At 43.2% G+C, this 24,119-nt stretch overlaps 2 protein-coding genes across 6 annotated transcripts in view; one reads left to right on the forward strand and one right to left on the reverse strand.

The window, feature by feature from the left end:
- Positions 1 to 6,750, forward strand: part of elapor2b (endosome-lysosome associated apoptosis and autophagy regulator family member 2b) — a 175,722-nt gene extending 168,972 nt beyond the window's left edge. Inside the window, exon 22 of the mRNA XM_063072659.1 lies at positions 1,463 to 6,750. Coding sequence (XP_062928729.1) covers positions 1,463 to 1,522 — 60 coding nt within the window. The 3' untranslated portion in view covers positions 1,523 to 6,750. The remainder of the gene's footprint in view (positions 1 to 1,462) is intronic.
- Positions 6,751 to 10,884: 4,134 nt separating this feature from the next.
- Positions 10,885 to 24,119, reverse strand: part of grm3 (glutamate receptor, metabotropic 3) — a 191,730-nt gene continuing 178,495 nt past the window's right edge. For 3 of the 5 annotated variants that reach the window (XM_063072660.1, XM_063072662.1, XM_063072661.1), the window contains 2 exons: positions 20,044 to 20,218; positions 10,885 to 11,377 (listed from right to left, as the gene is read on the reverse strand). In XM_063072660.1, coding sequence (XP_062928730.1) covers positions 11,148 to 11,377; positions 20,044 to 20,218 — 405 coding nt within the window. In that variant the 3' untranslated portion in view covers positions 10,885 to 11,147. Of the gene's footprint in view, positions 11,383 to 20,043; positions 20,219 to 24,119 lie in introns of all 5 variants that reach the window. The other 2 variants (XM_063072663.1, XM_063072664.1) reach the window with 2 other exon arrangements.

A 24,119-nucleotide genomic window follows, 5' to 3' on the forward strand; every position in this document is an offset into this window, starting at 1 on the left:
GATCAATTGTAAAAAGACAGAATGTATGATGATATCCAAAAAGAAGGAGAATCCTAACTGCAGGCTGAGAATAAACGGGGTAGACATAAAACAAGTACAGAACTTTTGCTACTTAGGAAGCTGGGTGACATCAGATGGCAGGTGCGAATTAGACATCAGAAGAAGAATAGGGATGGCAAAAGACACGTTTACAAGAATGAAGAGTATACTGACCAATACTAAACTAGGCATGACAACCCACCTCAGAGTACTGAAATGTTATGTTTATCCAGTTATGTTATATGGCTCAGAATGTTGGACAATATCTAGTAACATGAGAAAACAAATTGTAGCAGCAGAGATGTGGTTTTTGAGGAGGATGCAAAGAATATCATGGACAAAACGGATATCTAGCGAGGATGTCATGAACAGAGCAAGCACAAAAAGAGAAATAATGTATGAGATCATGAAAAGGCAACGTAACTTCATTGGACATGTGATTAGGAAAGAGGAGTTAGAATGCACAGTAATTATGGGAAAGATTGAAGGGAAGAAAGCAAGAGGAAGACAAAGACAAATGATGATGGAGACAGCAGCCAGAAAACTGGAAATGAATACCAATGAATTGATCCACTTGACCCGAAACAGGAGTGTGTGGGCCATGGCAGTCAAAGCTCACTTCGATGTTCACTTTGATAACTTTGCAATAAAATGTTTTTTCTTCTTGTTCTAATCGTATTTTCTTGTAAAAAAATATATATAATTTATGCTTAATTTATGCATTTTTGTGAATGTTGTGTATCCAATGCTGTGTGGCTGTGATGCTGCAGCAAGTACAAACGTTTGTAAGTTTTTCATTGTACCTGTGCACTCATGCACTTGTGCCGATGACACTAAACTCAAGTTTGATTTTGTTAAATCTGAAAATGTAATGCCATGACTTTGAAATGCTGAGAAATGCATTCATCTTCTCCAATAGCTGGCCAGTCAGAATCAGATTTATTATCATTGGGGTATTTGACCTGAAATTGGTTGATTTGTGGCAGCAGTGCAGTGCAAAGACAGAAAATCACTGTAAAGTACAAAGTGAAGCAAACAGTGTAAGATAAAGGAATAGTGAAGCAGTGTTCTTGGGTTTGTGGACTGTTCAGAAATCTGGTGACAGAGGGGAAGAAGCTGTTCCTAGATGGTTGAGTGTGAGTCTTCAGGCTCCTGTACCTCCTCCATGTTGGTGGTAATGATAAGAGGGCATGTCCCAGACAGTGAGGGGTTTTAGGGATAGATGCCGCCTTCTCGAGGCATGGTGAAGATGTCGAAATGGTGGGGAGGTTGTGCCTGTGATGGAGCTGTCTGAGTCTACAGCCTTGGTAGCTCCAGGCATTGCTGTGCACTGGACCTCTATACCAGGCAGAATTATTGTTATGTATCGGTGCAATGTTTCCAACTTAATAATTTGTTTTTTCTCCCCCTTATATTGTACAAGGATAAAGAGGATATTTTTGAGTCTGTTCAACTCAAGCCCCCAAGATCTCATAATATATGAAGATTAAAGATCGTTTCAGAAACGGCAGTAATTCCTCCTGTGGCGTGTGGAAGCATACGTCAAGCACAAATGACGTGGATGACAAGACTTCTTAAACATTACTGTCGCTGGAATGCCTCTCAAAAGAACCATTTGCAGACAATTCCTGTTTGATTGCCTTATTGTGCTAGATGGAAGGGGTCTTGGACCAGAGTTGCCAACATGGTCAATGCCTCTGGTTGCCAAACTGACAACATATATCTCAGGAAGAGCTTACAAAATTCTTAGTAATTGTTCATTGGATATTTGTGTTTACCTTTTCATTGTGATTTCTGTAATTTTCAAGGTTATTCTGTTTTATGCTGCTTTTGCAGTTAACGACAATATTCCACATTGAAAAGAAATTAAAATACTGCAATTATAAATCCTATTGTTCAAAATTCCCCATCGTTAATTATATTTATGCTGTGCAGAACAGCAAATGAACTGCGATCTAATTAATATTAATTATATTGTTTACATCACTGAACCATGTGTAATGGTTTTGATATACAGCCCCTTCCTTTCAGAATGAAGATAATGGTTTATTAACGGAACACTCTGCACTGGAAAGGTGTTTTCCACATTACTGTTTTGTAGCTCATTTTAAAACTTGGATGTTTGTTACAAATTATGACCGGTCTGTGTTTCTGTCTAACCGTGCTCTCCCTGCCTCTCATTCAGTTACCCTTGCCATTTGAGTTTTTTCTTTAAGTAAGTTTTCATGCTTTGCAATTCTGATTTTTTTCCCCACCCTCCCCAGTTTCGCCACAAAGGCAAATGGAACCTGTTTACATTTTTGAAACAAATTTGGATCATGTGCCATGAAATTTTAAATCGAAAAGCAAAAAGAAACTTGAAGATGCAGGAAGTCTGAAACCAAAACAGAAAATGTTTTGATACTCAGCAGAAACGAGGAAATCTGCAGATGCTGGAAATCCGAGCAACACACACAAAACGTTGACAGAACTCAGCAGGCCAGGCAGCATCTGTGGAAATGAGTGCAGTCGATGTTTCGGGCCGAAGGATACACAGCAGGTCAGGCGGTTTCTGAGAAGAGAATAAGAGTTAATGGCGTAAGTCGGAGACCTTCTTGATGAAAAGTCATCAAGCTGGAACGTCAATTCTGATGAAAAGTCATTCTTACTCTCGTTCTCCCTTCATGGGTCTACCTGATTCACTGAGTATTTTGAATTTTCTTTTATATTTTAGAAATGTTAAAAAGCAATTTTGATGGCATCAACACCAAAATATTGTTACTCATTTTCAATTCATAGAAACATAGAAAACCTACAGCACAATACAGGCATTTTGGCCCACAAAGCTGTGCCAAACATGTCCTTACCTTAGGCATTACCTAGGGTTACCCATAGCCCTCTATTCAATGAAAGAAAAATAATATTAAGAATTGGGTTTACTGAAAAGTACAGCAGGTGAAATAACTGGAATGATTCCTTAGAATTCTTATCGAGAAACACAAACTAATATCCATAAAGTTTTGAGAGAAATCTGAGAGAGAAAAGTGAAGCCCCACCTTGGTTGTTAAATTAAATGCTACATTTCACTATGTTTTGATGTACATGCGATAAATAAATCTGACTCTGAATCTGAAATTTTGGAAGCTAGTGCACTATTTTCGTGCTGTGAGTGCTACTGTAACAGTGATCATGATATAACAATACTTCCACCCCCCCTCCCCGGGTTTGGTCAAAGACCCCTGTGATAAGCATTAACTCTCCTGCAGAACTATCCCAAAGAAGGGTCTCAGCCTGAAACTGTTTATTCATTTCCATAGATGCTACCTATCTGCTGAGTTCGTCCAACATTTTTGTGTGTGTTCACTTTCGATTTCCAGCATCTGCAGAATCCCTTGCGTTTAGCATTGGATCTGTTTCTCTGCTTTGAGTGAAGTATCCATGCAAATTAATGCAAACAGGGAGAAAACTTTTTGTGAAACACAGACATCATCCTTTAATTGCAGGAGCTGCTTGATGAGTGAACTTGCCAGGGGGCTTTCCTTATGGAGTCATACCTTTGATGGCCACCGGGAGGCAGCAATGCGCTTTAAAGCCATTTCCTGCACCAGACCCGTGAATGAAACACCCTGATGTGGCGAGGTCCATGCGGTGGCTGTCTGTCTCCCCACGTTAAACAAAAACACGCACAAGCGTTCTCCATGACGGGGAAAAAAACCCCATTGGTATAGAGATTCCCAACCTTTTTTATGCCATGGACCCCGAAGTAGACCTCTGCTGATGGACTGCATTAGCTTTCACAACAGACTATATCTGATGGCATGAATATCGATTTCTCCTTCTGGTAGACAACACCCCCCCCCTTCTTTTTCCTACTCTGATCTTTCATTTCTTCTCACCTGCATATTACTTCCCCCGGGTCCCCTTCTCCTATTGTCCACTCTCTCCTGTCAGATTCTTTCTTCTCCAGCCTTTGACCTTTCTCACCCACCTGACTTCACCTATCACCTTCCAGCTAGCCTCTTACCTCTACCCCCCCACCTTTTTATTCTGGCATCTTCCCCCTTCCTTCTCAGTCAGGATGGCTGTGTGCGTGGTAGGTCATGTCTAACTAATCTTATAGAGTTATTCAAAGAAGTTACCGGGAAAGTTGAAGGCAAGGCAGTGGCTGTTGTCCACATGGACTTTAGCAAGGTATTGGCTAGATCCTGCGTGGGAGGTTGAAACGTCAACTGTTTACTCTTTTCCATAGATGCTGCCTAACCTGCTGAGTTCCTTCAACATTTTGTGTGTGTTGCTCCAGATTTCCAGCATCTGCAGACTTTCTTGTGTTTGTGCGTGACTTTATATGAGTGGGTAACTCTTAAAGAACTTATTTTTTTTATATAGAAATAATTTGACAGACCAAAATATTCCCATTTGCTCATTTTGATAATCTTCAATTCTGACAATATTATCTGTTTACATTATGAATGAAATGGTGGTTTGATATTTTAAAACTGTGAAATAGTTTTGCACAATTTCAATATGAAATGTTCCTTTGAATTGTACAGGTGGGTTACTGATAAAAGAACACTGAGGATTTCTGTATATTTAAGGTACAATGTTGCAGGGAAGAACAAAACTTTGAAAATTGAGCTACTTTGGGGTGTATCGGTTCTAGACTGTAACGATTCTCGGACCACCAAGGGAATGTATTTTTGACATAATGCTGTATAAACCAATGAGTTGTAGAATGAGACTGGAATAAATAATCTGGTTGAAATGTTGGGTTTGATTTGGGGAAACACAGAACACTGGTAATGTTTGTCACAAGCTGGAAGTGAAGAATGATGTATTGAATGCACGATTCGTGTAAGCTTTCTGTCTGACTGAAAGAGAGAGAGCCATTCAGTGCCAATATTAATTTACTTTACACACACCCACAAACTTAATTAGACAGGGGAGAGGTTGAGTTACCACTTTTGTTAGAGAACAATTTGAAAATCTGACATTCATCACATCAAATGTAACCATTGTGAGAAATTAGTCTCAGTGGCTGCTTTATTAGGTATAGGAGTGGAACCTGATGTGATCTTCTGCTGTTGTAGCCCATCTGCTTCAAGGTTTGACATGTTGTGCATTCAGAGATGCTCTTCTGCACACCACTGTTGTAACATGTGGTTATTTGAGTCACTGTCAGCTTGAAACATTCTGGCCATTCTCCTCTGACCTCTCTCATTAACAAGGCATTTTCACCCACAGAACCGCCATTCACTGAATGTTTTTCGTTTTCTTCACCACTCTCTGTAAACTCTAGAGACTGTAGTACTTGAAAATCCCAGATCAGCAGTTTCTGAGATACTCAAACCACCCCATCTGACACCAACAATCATTCCACAGTTAATTTCACTTAGATCACATATCTTCCCCATTCTGATGTTAGATCTGAACAACAACAGAGCCTCTTGACCATGTCTGCATGCTTTGAAACACTGAGTTTCTGTCACCTGATTGGCTGATTAGATACTTGCATTAATGAGCAGGTGTACAGGTGTACCTACTGATTGTATTTACCTTGGCCTTGTGTTTATTTCTAAATAAGTTTACTCATCACTGTACCGAATTATAAACATTTATAAATATGTTGCTTTAAAAATATTTCCTGATTGATTTAAGTGGTAACTTGAAGTTTGATTAATACAGTGTGAAGAGAATTTATTGAAGAATAACAAATATTTTAAAATCAGAAGATTTGTCTGACTTTGACTTCTACAAAATGATATTTTTAATGGTTTACTGGACTGAGGTTGCCTGGAGTCTTTTAAGTATGAATGCTATCTTGGAAATCTGTAATTTGAAGCAAGTAGTTAACTAGAACATGGACCATTACAACACAGTACAGGCCCTTTGGCCTGCGATGTTGTGTCAACCTTTAACCTACTCTAAGATCAATCTATCCCTTCCCTCCCACAGAGCCCTCCTTTTTTCCTTCATCCACGTGCCTATTTAAGAGTTTCTTATATGTCCCTAATGTGTCTGCCTCTACCACCATCCCTGGCAGGGTGTTTCACACACCCACCACTTTGAGTAAAGAATCTCCCTCTGACATCCCCCTCCCCCTACTTTCTTTCAATCGCCATAAAATTATGGCCCCTCGTATTAGCCAATTCTGAACTGGGAAAAAGATTATATTCTGGGGTTTCCTTGGTTAGCTCTCGGTTGGATCTATTGAACGAATGAAACAGTTGAACCTGGTCTGTGGTTTAATTCATCTTTGGAAAGTGGGGCTGCTTTTGTGGGTGCTCTCATCATGGCTGGGTTTTCCTTAAATTTAAGTGTGTTTTTGTATTTAAATCCTGCATCGGTTATTCCAATATTGGTAGAAACATGACCCTAAAGATATTGTGGAAAATCTGTCAACCCGGAAGGACTGGGTAAGAGCATACCTTTCTGATTTATGAGATTGTTTGCTGGTTTAGATTGAATCACATCTTTATCTTAACAATTGCATTAATTTATTACACAAAGGAAAGTACTTTAGCCATCTCTAGATGTCCAGCCCCTGTAGGTATAGCGGTCTGCAAAAATTAAACTTCTTGATATGTTGTGGATTTCAATTTTCCAGAGTTTGTCCAATGTGTGTATATTTTGTACTTGTGTCTGAAGTTTGATTTCTTCTAAGTTGTATAATTATCATTAACCAAATAGTGCTGGTCTTTTGTGGCAACTTTCTTAAATAAACATCAGCAGTTTTGGGAATCCTTGTGCCTGCTGTATTGTTTTTTTAAATGTGCAAAGTTTATTGGAATCAAAGTTCATTTATTATCAGAGTACTATATACAACCTTGAGCTTCGTCTCCTTATAGGCAGTCACAAAGCGAAGAAACCCAATAGAACCCATTAAGCAAAGAAGGCCGTCAAAGACCCAATGCACAGAGAGAGAGAAAAGAACAAATCATGCAGAAAATAAAAGTAAGCAAATAGCTTACTTTTACGAAGGACATGAAGGACATCACTGCAGCAGGAACAGGGCACAGTCTCAGTTCATCAGATACATGATCAAACAATTTTTGAAGCTCCTATGTTTAATTCCTTGGCATTTTAGAATCATAGATTCATAGAATGGAATTAGGTCCTTTGACCCACCTCGTCCATGCTAAGCATAGGCTGAACTAGTCCCGCATGCTTACATTTGGCTTTGGCCCGTAACCCTCTAAAGGTTTCTCATGAGAGTATTTGGTGGAGAGCATTCTAACTGACTGCATCACTGTCTGGTATGAGGATTCGGGGGGTGGGGGCGGGAAGCTTCTGCATGGATTGAAATAAGCTGCAGAAGTTGTAAACTCAGCCAGCTCCATCAAGGGCACTAGCCTGTCTGGGATCCAGGACATCTTCAAGGAGTGATGCCTCAAAAAGGTGGCATCCATCATTATGACCCCCATCATTCAGAAAATGCCCTCTTCTCAATGCTACTATCAGGGAGGAGGTACAGGAGCCTGAAGAGACACTCAGTGATTCAGGAACCTGCCATCTGATTTCTGAATGGACATTGAACCCATGAACACTATCTCACTACTCTTGTTTTCTTTTTGTACTAATTTAAATTAATTTTGAAAAATATATGTATGCATATGTGCTATATATAAATGTAATGCCCTGGTTCACATTTTTACTGTTACGCTGCATGTATTTCATTTTGGCAGTTCTGTAAGAGCAGCTTGCTCCGTTTTCAGCCTGTTTGGGCTATTGTTGAAGATTAAGTGTGAAGAGAAATATGTGCCATCCAATTAGGATGGTCGAATTAAGGGGAGGTTTCTCTGGTGAGGGACATTAAGGTCGGGCTTAGGGCTTTGGTTCAGCAGGAGATGAAGAGAGAAGACGCTGGAGAGAACTGGTCGGAGCATACGATCCGGTGGGAGACCCATTTGTTCGAGATGGATTGCGAGTGACGTTCAGAAGGTGGTGTGACTGAGGGCCCAGTGTGTGAGTGACAGAAAGGTACAAGATAAGCTCCAACTTGTGCACATTTGACTGTTCAATCAGAATAGGCCTTTTCTTTTTGTTATTCTTTACTAACTCTTTAGTGAAGTTAAAATTCATAAATATAATTCCTTTAATAGTATGCAGTGTGCTGTTTGTTATTTCGTGGCCACGCATCTGGACAAATATTTTTAAAATGTTGCAATTGTACCCATCCCGACCGCTTCCCATGCCAGCTCGTTCATATACCTACCATCCACTTTGCCAATATAGATTCTGCTTCCTGGCACTGACACTTGTGGACTGCCCCCAGCACATCCTTGGGCTGTGTTGGACATTGACGCAAATGATGCCTTTCTCTGTACGTTTTCATGTTTTGAAGTACGTGTGACTAATGAGGCTGATCTTTGTAAACCTTTCCCCTCTCACCTTTAACCCATGCCATCGTAGTTTTAGGGTCTGCTGCCTGGAGATAAGGACTGTGACCATTCCCACTCTCTGGGTGCCACGTGATTTTACAAACCTCCGCACGGTCACCTTACCTCCTTCACTCCAGGGAAAACAGGCCCAGATGAGTATCACAGTTCTGTCGCTTTTGGCTGTGAAGTTTGAGATTTGAACAATGCTGGAACAATATTTCTGTTCTGTCTGCTGAGGGGCTCCTGTTTGTTAAGTCTGTTTTCTCTGACATTTTGAGCCTTTATTCAATCTCACAGCACATGCTGCCTCATCTGCTGGCTGCTATTGTTATTTTTGTCATTTCTGATGTGACGTTGATAAAATTAGCAGCACAAGACGACGGGAGCCCTTGCTGCTGTTTTCTCCCCAGGGAGTCAAGTTCTGTGTTCCACAGTGCCAGTTACCGGAGGAAAAGCTTGAGTTATTTATATTTCTGTCTTGAGTTAGCGGAGTGATCGAATTGGAAAGAGCGCAGAAAAGATCGACAAGGATTGTGCCAGGACTTGAGGAGAGAGGTTGGACAGCCTTGGACTTCATTTCTTGGAGGTTAGAAGACCGAGAGGTGGTCTTGATGAGGTGTATAATACCATCAGGGGCTCAGATAGAGTCAACGCACACGGTTTTTTTCCCCCGGGGTTGGGGAATCAAGAACCTGAGGGCAAACGTTTAAGGTGAAAGCGGAGAAATTTCATCTTCATCTCAAGTTCTTGACATTTACTGCTTATTTATTTATCATTATTATTTCCTTCTGTATTTGCTCAGTTTGTTGTCTTTTGCATTCTGGTTGAATGCTGAAGTTGGTGGTCTTTCATTGATTCTGTTATGGTTATTATTCTATAGATTTGTTTAGTATGCCCACAGGAAAACAAATCTGAGGGTTGTATATAGTGGCATATATGTACTTAAAAAAATTTACTCTGAACTTTAACAGGAACATTTTTTACACGTATGTAGAGTGAGCTGCCAGAGGAAGTGATTGAAGCAGGTAGAATAACAACCTTTTAAAAGACAATTGGACAGGTACAGGGATAGGAAAGGTTTAGTAGCTAAATATGGGCAAATGGGACTAGCTTGGATGTAGGTGTTGGTCAACATGGCCCAGTTGGGCAGAAGGGCCTGCTATCTAACTCTGTTTACTTATTTAGAGATACAGGGCGGAATAGGCCCTTGTCCCGCGCCCCTAGCAATTCCCCAATTTAACCCCCCTAATCATGGGACAACTTACAATGATCAGGTAACTTTCCAACCGGTATGCCTTTGTAAGGTGGGAGGGAACGGTCACGGGGAGAATGTACAAACTCCTTACAGGCAGCAGCGGGAATTGAACCCAGGTCGCCTGGACCATGAAGCGTTGTTCTAACCACTATGCTATCGTGCCGCCACTGTGATTCTGCCAATGTGTTGTTTTGTTTCTATTTCAAAAACCATTTTTTGCATCCATTTTGTGCAGTTTTTTTCCCCCCATGACTTCTGGCAGAGAATCACCCAGACTATAACCCTGATTTGTAATAACCAACCTATGTACTTTAATGTTTTTCACCTTGGTTAAAGCAATGGATTATTTCATTAATTCAGTATTTTCTTGCGGTTAGGACAGAAGGTATCGTCATCATTCTAGGAAGGATCATTGAGAACATTTAACGAGGGGGCAGATAAAGTTTAAGATCCCTTTAAATATTTCACTTCTCACCCTTAACCCACGACCTCTAGTTGTAGTCTCACCCAACCTCAGTAGAAAAGCCTGCTTGCATTTACCCTATCTATACCCCTCATAATTTTGTATACCTCTATCAAATCTCCCCTCTTTCTCCTACACTCCAGGGAACAAAGTCCAAACCTTTATTCCCTAGTCCTGATAAAGTCCCGATGAAGGGTCTTGACCTGAAACGTTGACTGTTTGCTCTTTTTCCTAGATGCTGTCTGGCCTGCTGAGTTCCTCCAGTATTTGTGTGTGTGTTGCAAAGTCCTACCCTATTCAACCTTCCACTATGACTCAGGACGTCCAGTCCTGGCAACACCCCTGCACTCTTTCATTTGTACATGCACATCGTTCCTGTAGGTAGGTGATCAAAACTGCACACGATGCTCCAAATTAGGCCTCACCAGCATCTTGAACAAATTCAACATAACTTCCTGTCTCCTGTATTGAGTACTTTGATTTATGAAGGCCCATGTGCCAAAAGCACTCTTCACAACCCTACCTACCTGTGACACAACTTCCCTTATTTTTCCCACACCCCTGTGCTCTTTTGATGGGAGTTGCTGTCACAGGCTCTCCCTACGACACCTGTCTACCAGCACTTTTTACAATACTCCAAACTCAGCCTTACCAACGTCTTAAACAACGTCAATGTACTCAATACTCTGATTTACGAAGGACAATATGCCAAAGGCGAGTCTGTTGAGAAAATGCGGGTACAGAAAACGAGTGCTGACACAAGGTCAGAGGTCAGAGATTTTTATTCAGTTTATTTTACATTGACGTATTCATTGTCTTGTGCTGTTAAAACCATGTTACGTGTTATAACTATATACAACTTAAAAATTACTATGCAATCTACTGTAAATACATCACAGACAGTTGTAGAACCTCAAAATGTTAGAATAATCAGTTGGTCATATTTTCATACAGTACCTGCCTTAATTTATAACAATTTATGTAAATAAGTTATTTACAAGATAAAATATTAACCAGAAAACCCAACTATGGTCTAGTTACTTACAGCCCTTAAAAATATCTTAATACTGTCTCTACAAAAGTTACTGTAGCCAGGGTGTGTCACCCGTGTGATTGTGACAGGAGACATGGGGTTGGATTGGATACCGGCTTCATAAAGACGAGGTGGTGGAGTCCAGAATTTCCCGTCCATTGCAGACTGCTGGGACGTAGTGAGCGCTGGCAGACACTGTAAAGCAACAGTATCGGGGCAGGTTACTCCAACTGTCCTTGAAATGTAGAAAGGAAAATATTCAGGGTAAATCAAGAGTTGGACGTTTCTTCCCTGTCCAGTTGCATTTGGCAGCTCCTGTGTCCGGGGTTCCCAACTTTTTTTATGCCATGGACCCCTACTGTTGACCGAGGGGTGTGTGGACCCCAGGTTGGGAACCCCTGACATGTGTGGAGGAGCCCAATGTAAGACTAAAAGACCACAGGTCCATAAAACATAGGCACAAAATTAGCCATTGGCCCATCAAGTCTGCTCCATCATTGTACCAAGGATAACTTATTATCCCCCTCAATCCATTTTCCCACAGAAGGACCTCAACATTGTCATGGGGTTTGGAGTCTTGCGTGCCTCAATGACCCAGAGAGCAATGCTGGCTGGAGTCAGGGGCTTGTGCTTTGGCACTTGTTCAGGTGAAAGGGTGGAGGACAGTCTAAGAGTGATCCATAGGTTCTCCGGTTTGCGGGGTTAGCTCAGGGCTAACAATCTTGACTGGTAGAACAAAACTGTTACAGTAACAGCAATGAAGAATCCTCCTCCACCTGAGTGTGACGGTATTCCTGAGTCTCCACCCGGGACTTGCATGACTGACAGTAGTGAAAACTGAGAGGACGATACTGACACAATGAAGGGAGCCCTGAACACTACTGGAGAGGGAGGACCTTCATTGTTGCCTTTAACGCCAGCGGCGTAATGGGCAGGAAGTAAATGAGTAATCCCATTCTCCTTCCTCTCCCCGTAACCTTTGACACCCTAACTAATCAAGAACCTATCAACCTCCGCTTTAAATATACCCAGTGACTTGGCCTCCACAGGTCTGACGTTTCTGCTAATAGAGACATGAGAGACCACAGACTCTCGAATCTGGCGCAACAAGCAATGTACTGGAATAATTTTGCAAGTCAGTTTTGGGCCCCTTATCTAAGAACGGATAAGCTGGTGCTGCAGAGGGTTCAAAGGAAGTTCATGAGAATTATTCTGGGAATGAAAAGTTGAGGAGTGTTTGATAGTTCTGGGCCTGTATTCACTGTGGTTTAGAAGAATGAGGGAAGATCACATTGAAACCTATTGAATATTGAAAGGCTTAGATAGCGTGGATGTGGTGAGGACGTTTCTTATAGCGGGGAAGTCTAGGAACAGAGAGCACAGCCTCAGCATAGAGGGATGTCCCTTTAGTACAGGGATGAGGAGGAATTTCTTTAACCAGAGGGTGTTGAATCTGTGGAATTCACTGCCACAAATGGCTTTGGAGTCTAAGTCTTTGAATATATTTAAAGCAGAGGTTGATAGGGCACTAAGTGTTATGGGGAGAAGGCAGGAGAATAGGTTTGAGAGAGATAATAAATCTGCCATGATGGCAAGGAGCAGACTCGAAGAGCTGAATGGCCTGATTCTGCTCCTACATTTTATGGTATTATGGTCTGGCAGTATCTGTGAGAGGCACAAATTTTTAACCTGAAACAGTGACAGTTTCTTTCCTCCCACAGATGCTGCCTGACCTACTGAGTTCTTCCAGATAATTGTTTGTTGCACTCTTTGTTAATAGAACAGTACAGCATAGGCCCTTCATCCCATGATGTCAGAGCAATATTTTAACCTACTAAAGATCAATCTAACCCTTCCCTCTTACATAGCTCACTATTTTTCTATCATCCACGTGCCTATCTAAGAGTCTCAAATACCCCTCATCTATCTGTCTCTACCACCATCCTTGGCAGGGTGTTCCACATACCCACCTCTCTCTGTGTAAAATACTATCTCTAACATAAACCCTATAATTTCCTCCTATCACCTTAAAATTATGCCCCCTTGTACTCGCCATTTCTGCCCTGGGAAAAAGTATCTGGCTGTCCACTCGATCTTGAGGAGTTCAACCTTGAGGAACATCGCAATGAATCCATGTGCCTGGTGCGTAAAGTTTTTGTGAACGGCAAAAGGGACAAACCAGGAAATGATAGACTGATGAGCCTTACACCAGTGATAGGAAAATGACTGGAGAAGATTCTTGGGGCTAGGAGTTACTCAAGACTAGAAAATCATGGCTTTGTGCAGGGTAGTAATGTCTTACAAGCTTGAGGATATGATGAAGCTGGTTTGAGGGTAGGCCAGTGATACATGGATTTTTGTAAAGCTTTCTACTAGGTCCATCATTGTAGACTGATCCAGTAGACTAAAGCACATAAGATCTACAGAGACGTGGAAGATTGGATTCAAAACTGGCTCGGCTATAAAAGTTAGAAGGGAGTGGTGGGTGTGAGGTGGGTGCTGACTAGGCCAGTGGTCTCTAGGGATCAGTTTTGGGATTGTTCGATTGGACTGTATAATTGTTATTTTCCTTGTAGTTAAATTTTTTATGCTTGTTTATTTATTTATTCATTTATTTATTGGAACAGCCCTTCCGGTCTTTCGAACCGCACCATTCGGTGACCCCCGATTTAACCCTAGCCTAACCACAGGACAATTTACAATGACCAATTAACCCACCAACTGGTAGGTCTTTGGACTGTGGGGGGCAACCAGAGCATCCGGAGGAAACCCACGTGGTCACGGGGTGAAAGTACAAACTCCTTACAGACAGTGGCGGGAATTGCCTGTACTGTAAAGTGTTGTGCTAACCACTACTCTACCATGCCGCCCCATTATAATTACATATATACATAAAATTGTTTGGTGAGATTTCTGGTGGTTGTGGTCGTTTTTGTACTTGTGGAAATTCTTAGTTTCAGTGGCAGGTATTGCAATACTTGAATATTGAAACTATAGAATTTGAATGCTATCAAGTATTTGTACGTGTACTATCAGAATTTGGGCAAATTCCCTAATTCTGCTCCTATGTCTTATGGTCTGAGTAGTCTGGTATAAGAAGATCAGACCATGTTTTTTACAGTCTCTTTGCTTTTTCCTTCCTCCAGGCCAGGGGTTCCCAACCTAGGGTCCACAGCACTCCTACTTGATAATATTGAAAAAGGTCCTAGGACCTAGGCTCTATTTTTACCTCTCTGGTCCCTTTCCTTTCCCCTCCCTTCCTTTGTTCTTGTAACACTGAATAAAACGATCGTATGCGACAAGTTGCAGGCTTCATTCTTGACTTCCAAAGAACATCGGATGACAAAAAGCATCAGGATCTAACAGGATCTTTGTTGTTTGTGATAATGTAGGTAAATATTGGTAAGTTTGCAGGTGACACAAAGATCAGCAGCGATGTGGAAAATAAGGAAGATCACCAATTGAAATGACTGGGTAATGATACGTTTGTCCATAATGCTGCCTGATCGGGTGGGGGGGGGGGGGGACTAAGCAGGTGCTACACCTTGCCGAAGGGTGACCTACGGGCTAGCGGAGGGAAAGCGTGCCTTACACCTGCTTTGATAGAGACAGCAGGATATGTAGAAGAAGCAGCAAATGGAGTTGAATCAAGTGTGAGATGTTGCATTTGGGAGGTCAAATGCAAAAGGAAAACGTATACAGTAAATGGCAGGGTCCTTAGGAACACCGATGTACAGAGGGATCTTGGGGTGCAAGTTCATAGCTTGCTGAACACAGCAATCCCAGGGGCAAGGGTGGTAAAGAGGGCATATGGCATATGTACCTTCAATTGGGGCACTGATTATAAGTGTCAGTGTGTGGGCACGTGGCCAAGTGGTTAAGGCATTGGACTAGCGACCTGAAGGTCGTGAGTTCGAGCCCCAGCCGAGCCAGTGTGTTGTGTCCTTGAGCAAGGCACTTAATCACACATTGCTCTGCGACGACACTAGTGCCAAGCTGTATGGGTCCTAATGCCCTTCCCTTGGACAAGACTAGTGTCGTGGAGAGGGGAGACTTGCAGCATGGGCAACTGCTGGTCTTCCATACAACCTGGTCAAGACTTTCCAGGCGCAGATCCATGGAATCGCAAGACTAACAGATGCCTTTGCTTATAAGTGTCAGGAAGTTGAGTTGTAGTTGTGAAAAACTTCGCTTGGGCCACGTATGGTGAAGTTCTGGTCACCCCATTCCAGGAAAGGCATAAAGGCTTTGGGTGTTGTCCACATTGGAAGCTGGACAAACTCAGGTTGTCTTTCTGGAGAGTCAGAAGCTGAGGGAAGACCTGACTGAAGTTTATAAAATTTCTCTTAACTTTGGGTAATTTCTCTCCCCTTCTCCTCCTCTCTTTTTCTAATCCCTGATCCAGGTTCTTCCTTCTTCAGACCTTTACCTTTTCCACAAATCGCCTCCCAGGTTCGCACTTCATCCCCCTCCCCCACCCAGCTACCTACACCCCTCACCTATCAGTGCGTACTTTTTCCACTCCCCCCCCCCCACCTTCTTACTCTGGCTTCTCCCCCTCTCCTTTCCAGTCCTGATGAAAGGTCTTGGCCTGAAATGTCGACTGGCTATTCCCCTCCATAGATGCTGCCTGGCTTGCTGAGATCTTCCAGCATTTTGTGTGTTGCTCTAAATTTCCAGCATCTGCAGAATCTCTTGTGTTTATAAAATTATGATAGGCATAGATATGGTAGGCAGTCAGAATCTTTTCTCAGGGTTGAAATGTCCTGCTTCAACCCCACTATTATAGGACTATTAAACCATTCCCTAGAACAATAAATTCGACTCTTGACCTCACAATCTACCTCGTTATGATCTTGCACCCTTATGGTCAACCTGCACTGCACTTTCTCTGCAGCTGTTACACTTTATTGAAGGGATACGGGGAGAAGGCAGGAGACTGGGGCTGAGAGGAAAATTGGATCAGCCATGATGAAATGGTGGAGAAGACTTGATGGGCCAAATGGCCTAATTCTGCTCCTATGTCTTGTGGTTTAATAATCTTTATTCTGCATTCTGTTCTTGTTTGACCTCAGTGCACTGTGTAATGGATCTGATCTGTATGAACAATGTGCAAGACAAGCTTTTCACTGTATCTCAGCGCAGGTGACAGTAATAGGTCGCCATGGTAGTGTAGCGGTTAGCGCAATGTTCGGGCATTCTGGAGTTTCGAGTTCAATCCCGGCGTCCTCTGTAACGAGTCACTGTCCATTTTCCCTGTGGAATGCGTGGGTTTTCCCCGGGTTCTCCAGTTTCCTCCCACAGTCCGAAGACATACTGGGTAGGTTAATTGGTCATTGTAAATTGTCCCATGACTAGGTTAGGGTTAATCAGGGTTGCTGGGCAATGTGGCTCAAAGGGCCGAATGGCCTAGTCTACACTATATCACTAAATAAATAAAAGTTAAAAAAAAATTCCAATTCTAATTCCAAATACGGGGGTGGGGGGGGGCGGGCAAAGGTTTAAGGTGAGAGAGGGAAGTTTAAGGGAGATTTGTGAGGGAAATTTTGTACCTGGGAATCTGCTGTCATGCCGATTGTGGAGGTAGATATGATGGTGATATTTTAGAGACATTTAGACACCGTTAGCTAGGGAATAGACCATGTGTGGGCAGATGGAGTTTGCTTACTCTGGCATTGTGTTCAGCAGACACAGGGAGGGCCTATTCCTGGGTTTTCTATGAGACAGCTCAGTGCTGAGCCAACAGAGGTGCCAGGATTCTACCAAGACAACAAACTGAGACCTCATCTGTATAAAACAATTCGAAGCAGATTTTTCTGCAGTGTTTGGAACCCCCCTCCCCCCCGCCACCGGTCAAAGACACGTCCAACCGGTCAATGTCACTTTGCTGTGGGAGCTTACGGTGCCCAAGTAGCCTGCATTACAAGGGCAACCTTACACCAAAGACACTTCACTGGGTGTAACGGCTCTGGGATGTCGTGAAGATGTGAAAGTCGCTCAAGAAATGTTAAGAACACACAAGATTCTGTAGATGCTGGAATTGCAGAGCAACACACAGAAGATGCTGGAGGAACTCAGGGGGCAGGCAGCATCGATGGAGAGGAATAGAACAGTTCGTGTTTGAAATGACCCCAGGAATAAATGGGTACATTTATGGAGGAAGAAGCTGGCCGACATTTTGAGCTGAAACCCTTCGTCGGGGCTGGAAAGGAAGAGGCAGAAGGCAGAAGAAGAAAGTGGGGGAGGAGAGGAAGGAAGACAAGCCAGAAGGTGAGAGGTGAAGCCAGTTGGGGAGGGGGTGAAGTGAGAAGCAGGGAGATGATAGGTGGAAAAGGTGAAAGGGTGAAATAGAAGGAATCTGATAGGAGAGGAGCGTGGACCATGGGAGAAAGACAAGGAGGAGGGGACCCAGAGGTGGGTAGGTGAGGAGAAGAGAAGGGGTGAGACGATAACCAAAGTGGGGAATGGAAAAAGAGAATGGATTATTCTTTCCAAATCTTCATCTGCACCTCTAAGAATCAAACACACAGGAGACAACCTCTGTCTCCATCATCTGTCAAGTAGTGAGGGAGGGGTTGTTTTCATGACACCGTGCCACTAGGCTCTCTGTCTCCTTCCTGTACGTCGCCCCATCCTTGTTTGAGATCTGGCTCCTGCATCGGGTGATAGATGAGTCTGGTTGAGGGGGATAATGGGTGGGTGGGGGGGGGGAATGAAGTGAGAAGTTGGGAGGTGATAGGTGGGGAAGGTAAGGGGCTGAAGAATGAACCTGATAGGAGAGGAGAGTGGACTGTGGGAGAAAGGAAGGAAGAGGGGAACTAGAGAGAGCTATAGAAATATCAGTCTTTCTTCTTTGGTCCACAAATAACACATCCTCAATCAACAGTCAGTGACCTGGAGCCCAACTACTGCCTGGAATTGGTATTGGTTTATTATTGTATAAAAAATCTTTGTTTGGTATGTCATCCATACAGATTAATTTATTCTAACACTGCATTAAGGTCATACAAGGAAAAACAATAAAAGAACGTGGAATCAAGTTTAATGGCTACAGAGAAAGTGCAATGCAGGTAGACAATAATAAGGTGCAAGGCTATAATGAGATAGATTGTGAGGCCAAGAGTCCATCACATCTAGACTTCCACTTTCTGTCAACAGCAGAGCCAAATGCTGGACTTACAGAGACAGATCTCCAACCTGAACCATTTCTATTACCAATGTTTACTTAGTTTTGATATGAAAGGTATGAGGGATGACAGAACAGTCAGCTGATAACCACACCACGTTGTACAGGGGGCTCCACTTCTCAAACCCCATCACTTTGAGAGGAAGTTTGGACTGGGAGGTGGATGTGTTTCAGCTAGGAATGTCTGAGGGGCTGAGTGTACACCAGCAACCAGCAGAGGGAGTGAGGGGGTTGTGTCGTTTGGGGTTGGTGGTCAATCAAATAAATAAAAACACACACACACACACATACAGAGTGCCCGAACGTTTTAATTTCAATTCTCATTCCTGTTCTGACATGTCAGTCCATGGCCTCCTCTTGTGTCAATATGGCATGAATATTGATTTCTCCTTTTGGTAAAAAGAACTTCCCTCCTCCTCCCCTCTTACCTCTACTCACCTGCTTGTCACTTCCCCCGTGTCCCCTCCTCTCTCCTTTTCTCCTATGGTCCACTCTCCTTTTCTATCAGATTCCTTCCTCTCTGGCCCTTGACCTGTCCCACCCACCTGGCTTCAGATCTCACCTTCCAGCTACCCTCCTTCCCTTCCTGCCGCCTTTTTATTCTGGCAACTTCCCCCTTACTTTCCAGTCCTGAAGAAGGATCTCAGCCCGAAACGTTGACTGCTTATTCATTTTCTGCCTGACCCCGCTGAGTTTCTCCGGCATTTTGTGTGTGTTACTCTGGATTTCCAGCATCTGCAAATCTGTGTGCTAATTACATAAGCAGATGATGAGGAACTGAATTCGACATTCACTGAATCGGACATTCACAGCACAAAAACGGGTCCTTTAGCCCAATCTCTCCATGCCAATCTTGATGCCTGCCTAAGATAGCCATATTTGTCTATTTGTCAGTGTTTGGCCCATATCCCTCTGAACCTTTCCTATCCACGTATCTGCTTCTGTCATTCTCCTGGCTGGTAGTTTCATACACCCTCCACCTTCCCACATAGAAATCATCCTTCACATCCCCTCTCACTTCAAACTTACACCCTCTAGTTCTTAATTCCCCTACCCTGGTGGTGGTGGTGGGGGGGGGGAAGACTGAGTGTATTCACTCTCTCTGTGGCTCTTGTGAATCTTCTTTGCAGCTTTGTGACATCTTTCTTGTAACAGGGTGATCAAATCTGTTCACAATACAAGTGCAGCCTCACCAAACGTCGGAGTGTGGAAAGGCACCCTGGTGAAAGTTCCTTGAGTTTAGTTAAGTGTCAATGGCGAATGATTTGGGAATGTTGTATTTGAGTCGCTTAGCGGACGTCGTGTGTGTTTTCAGAGGCCTGGTGGTGCAAGACGCTTTATAGCACTAGTGATCCAGGTTCAATTCCCGCCACTGTCTGTAAGGAGTTCGTACAAACCCGTGACCGCACGGGTTTCCTCTGGGTGCTCCGGGTCCCTCCCACATCCAAAGACATGAGGGTTGGGTTAGTGAGTTGTGGGCATGCCATGTTGGCACTGGATGCAAGGGTCACTTGCGGGCTGCCCTCAGCACAATCCTGGTGCATTTGATTTGACGCAAAACCCACACATTTCACTATATGTGTTCCAACGTTTCAAAGTATACGTGACAAATAAAGCTGACGTTGAATCTTTATCAGAGGTGTAAGGGCAGCGACACCATTGTCGGGGCTGAGTATGAAATATTAATGGGACCGCGTCGCCTGTACTTACAGTGAGAGTGGCTCGTGACCGTCCCGCTGACACTGAACCTGTTCATGGTGAGTCTGTGGCTGGTCACGTTCTTCTGGGGCTGGAACACGATAATATGGACCTTGGGTGCAAAGAGGCAGCCCAGCACCACAAAGCCACTCAGGCTGACTGAGATGCACATTGTCGTGGTCTGAACCTATGGAACAGAAAGCATTTGAAGATTAGCTTCATTTGTCATATGTACGTATGACTGTCCTGCTGACACTCGTACATTTCAGCACCTCGGGAAGATGACATCCTTCATTAAGGACGCTCACCCTCCAGGATATACTGTCTTCTCATCAGGGAGGAGATACAGGAGCGTGAGGACATACATTCAATGTTTTACACAATAAGACCATAAGACATAGGAGCAGAATTAGGCCACTTGTGCCATCGAGTTTGCTCTGCCATTCCATTGTGGCTGATTTATTATCCCTCTCAACTCCATTCTCCCGCACCTCTCCATGACCTTTGACCTCCTTACTAATCAAGAACCTATCAACATCTGCTTTAAATATACCCAATGACTTGGCCTCCAGTCATCTGTAGCAATATATTCCACAGATTCACCATCACCTGGCTGAAGGAATTTCTTCTCACCTCCATTCTAAAGGGATGTCTTTCTATTCCGAAGCTGCGCCCTCTGGTCCTAGACTCCCCTACTATAGGAAACATCCTCTCCATGCTCACTCTATCTGGGCCCTTCATATTTGGTCGGTTTCAATGAGATCGTCCTTCATTCTTCTGAATTCCAGTGACTACATGCCCAGGGTCATCAAATATTATACATGATAATCCTTTCCGGGATTCCGGGATCATTCTCGTGAATCTCCTCCGCACCCTCTCCAATGCCAGCAGATTCTTTCGTAGGTAAGAATCCCAAACGTACTCACAATACTCCAAGTGTGGTCTGACCAGTGCCTTATAAAACCTCAGCATTACAACCTTGCTTTTATACTCTAGTCCTCTCAGAATGAATAGTAACATTGCATTTGCCTTCCTCACCACCTACTCAACCTGCAAGTTAATCTTCAGGGAATTCTGCACGAGGACTCCCAAGTCCCTTTGCACCTCTGGTTTTTGAATTTGCTTCCCACTTAGAAACTACTTTATAAACCTCTTTCAGTGATGGAATAAGTATCTTCTTGTACTAAATTTCATGAGGAAAGGTTGAGCAAGCTAGGGCTTTTCTTGTTGGAGTGAAGGAGGATGAGGGATGTCTTGATAGAGGTGTACAAGATGATAGGAGGCATAGATAGAGTGGACAGGCGGAGACTTTTTCAAGGGTAGAAATGGCTAATAAGAGAGGCATAATTTTAGGTGATTGGAGGAAAGTATAGGGGGATGTCAGAGGTAATTTCTTACACAGAATGGTGGTGTGTGGAACACATGGTCAGAGATGGTGGTAGAGGCAGATACATTAGCGATATTTAAGAGACTTACATTAGGACATGGATGAAAGAAAAATGGAGGATTATGTAGGAGTAAAGTGTTAGATTGATCTTAGAATAGGTTATATGGTCAGTACAATATTGTGGGCTGGAGGACCTGTACTGTGCTGTAATGTTCTATGTTCTACCTTCAATGAAACGTTAACTGTGATCCAAGTTCTCCGAGTCACAGAGAGACACAAAATGGAGTGCACCATCTATACTGACACACTGTAGAACAATTTTTACTCTTCCCACAGTCCCCACTAAATGCCTTCAGATTCTACCCCGTGCCCGCACGCAGGGTTAACTTAGAAGGGCTTATTTTATTTATCAACCCTTTTGTTTTAATGTTAGCTTTATTTGTTGCATGTACATCGAAAGAACCCACACGTGGCATGTGGGAGGAAGCTGGATCTCTTGGGAAGATAGCCACTGGGAGAACACACAGACCAAAGGGATTGTACATTCTCCCCATGACCAAGTGGTTTCCTCCGAGTGTTCCGGTTTTCACCCACATTCCAAACATGTTCAGGTTAGGATTAGTAAGTTGTTTATTTATTTAAGCCACGCCACCCAGCAACCCACCTATTTAACCTTAGCCTAATCACGGGACAATTTACAAGGACCAACTAACCTACTAACCGGTATGCCTTTGGAATGTGGGAGGAAACCCACTCGGTCACGGGTAGAACGTACAAACTCCTCACAGACAGTGGAGGGAATTGAACCCAGGTTGCTGGTACTGTAAAGCGTTGTGCTAACCACTACGCCACTGTGCCGCCCCACGTTGTGGGCATGTTATGTTGGCACTGGAGGTGTGGTGGCACTTGCGGGCTCATCCTCAGACTGTGTTGGTCCTTGACAAAGTGACTCATTTCACTGTATGTTTCGATGTACATGTGACAAATAAAACTAACCTTTAATCTTTTCCATTTCCAAGGGCAGGTAGTAATCAATTAAATATTAGTCTGGAGTCACAGATTGGGACGGAGCAAGATATCAATGTTTTTAGGGGAATCACCATTATTAAAATTTACTTTTACTTCCAGATTTACTCAAATGAGACACAATTTTGCCATTTGCCACGGTGGAATTTGAACTTGCATTTCCCAATCATTAATCCCTGGCTCTGGATTATGGTAACAAATCCAGAATGGCTTCAGAACTAGCACAGGCAGCGTTTTACAGAGGATGATGCAAGGTGCCAGACAGCAACACTTATTGGTCAGTTATCTCAATGAACTTTGGCATGATCTTTTTAAAGGTTTAGTTGGATGTCAACCTTGCATGGGATAGAGTCTCACACAGCACAGCAACAGGGCCTTCAGCACAACAGGTCCATGCTGACCCAGGAGCCCATCTAAGCTAGGCCTATGTGCTCACCTTTGGCTCATATCTCCCTAAACTAGGGGGGGTTCCCAACCTTTTTCATGCCATGGATCAATACCATTAACCGAGAGGTCCATTGGCCCCATGTTGGGAACCTCTGCTCTAAACCTTTCCCATCCATGTTCCTGTCCAAACACCTTTTAAATGTTGTTAATAAGTCATCTCTGTTTTCATAGATCACACCACACTGAAATAGGCCCATTGGCCCAACAACCGACCTTTTGGCCCAACAACAGGCTTTTAGGCTCAAAAACAGGCCCTTCAGACCAACAAGTGGGCGGCACGGTATCCAGCTGACCAGTGAGTATCTGACAGAGAAACACAGTTTTACGATATGAGGAACTTAGCAGGTCAGGCAGCATCTATGGAGAGGAATGAAGACATCAATGTTTTGGGCTGAGACTCTTCATTTGGACCGGCATGGAAGTGGGGAGAAGACAGAATAAGGCTGGTTGGAGTACGAGCTGACAGGTGATAGATGAAAGCAGGTGAGGCAAGAGATGGGTAGGTGGTGGAGAGGAATGAAGTGAGAAGCTGGAAGATTACAGGAGGAAGAGGTAAAGCGCTGAAGAAAAGCTCTATTACCTCCCAGCTTCCAACTTCATCCTCTCTTTTCCATCCACCTATCTGGTCTGTTTATTTCTCTCCATAGATGCTGCCTGGCCTGCTGAGTTCCTCCAGCATTTTGTAAGGCAAAATTGCAGGGAACAGGATGAGTCGCAACATAAACGGTGGACGAAATCGAAAAGGGTGAATACAGGACTGACGGTGTTATATTTGAATGCGTGCAGTATATGGACTAAGGTAGATGAACTTGCAGCATAGACTGGCAGGTATGATGTAGGCATCACTAATCATGGCTGTAAGAAGATTATAGCTGGGAGCTTAATGTACAAGGATTTAAATTGTATTTAAGGGACAGGCAGGAAAACAGAGGGGGTGGCATTGCTCTGTTGGTAAAAAGAATAAAATAAAATCATTAGAAAGAAGTAACACAGGATTAGAAGGTGCTGAATCATTGTGGATAGAGCTAAGGAACTGCAAGGATAAAAAGACCCTGATGGGAGTTGTACACAGACCCCCAAACAGTAGCAAGGATGTAGTCTACAAATTACAATGGAAGATAGAAAATGCATATCAAAAGGACAATGTTACAATAATCAGGGGGGATTTCAATATTCAGGGATATTGGGAAAATCTGGTTGATTCAAAGAGAGGGAATTTCTAGAATGC

Source organism: Mobula hypostoma, chromosome 20 (genome assembly GCF_963921235.1).
Source record: "Mobula hypostoma chromosome 20, sMobHyp1.1, whole genome shotgun sequence".
Classification (NCBI taxonomy): domain Eukaryota; kingdom Metazoa; phylum Chordata; class Chondrichthyes; order Myliobatiformes; family Myliobatidae; genus Mobula; species Mobula hypostoma.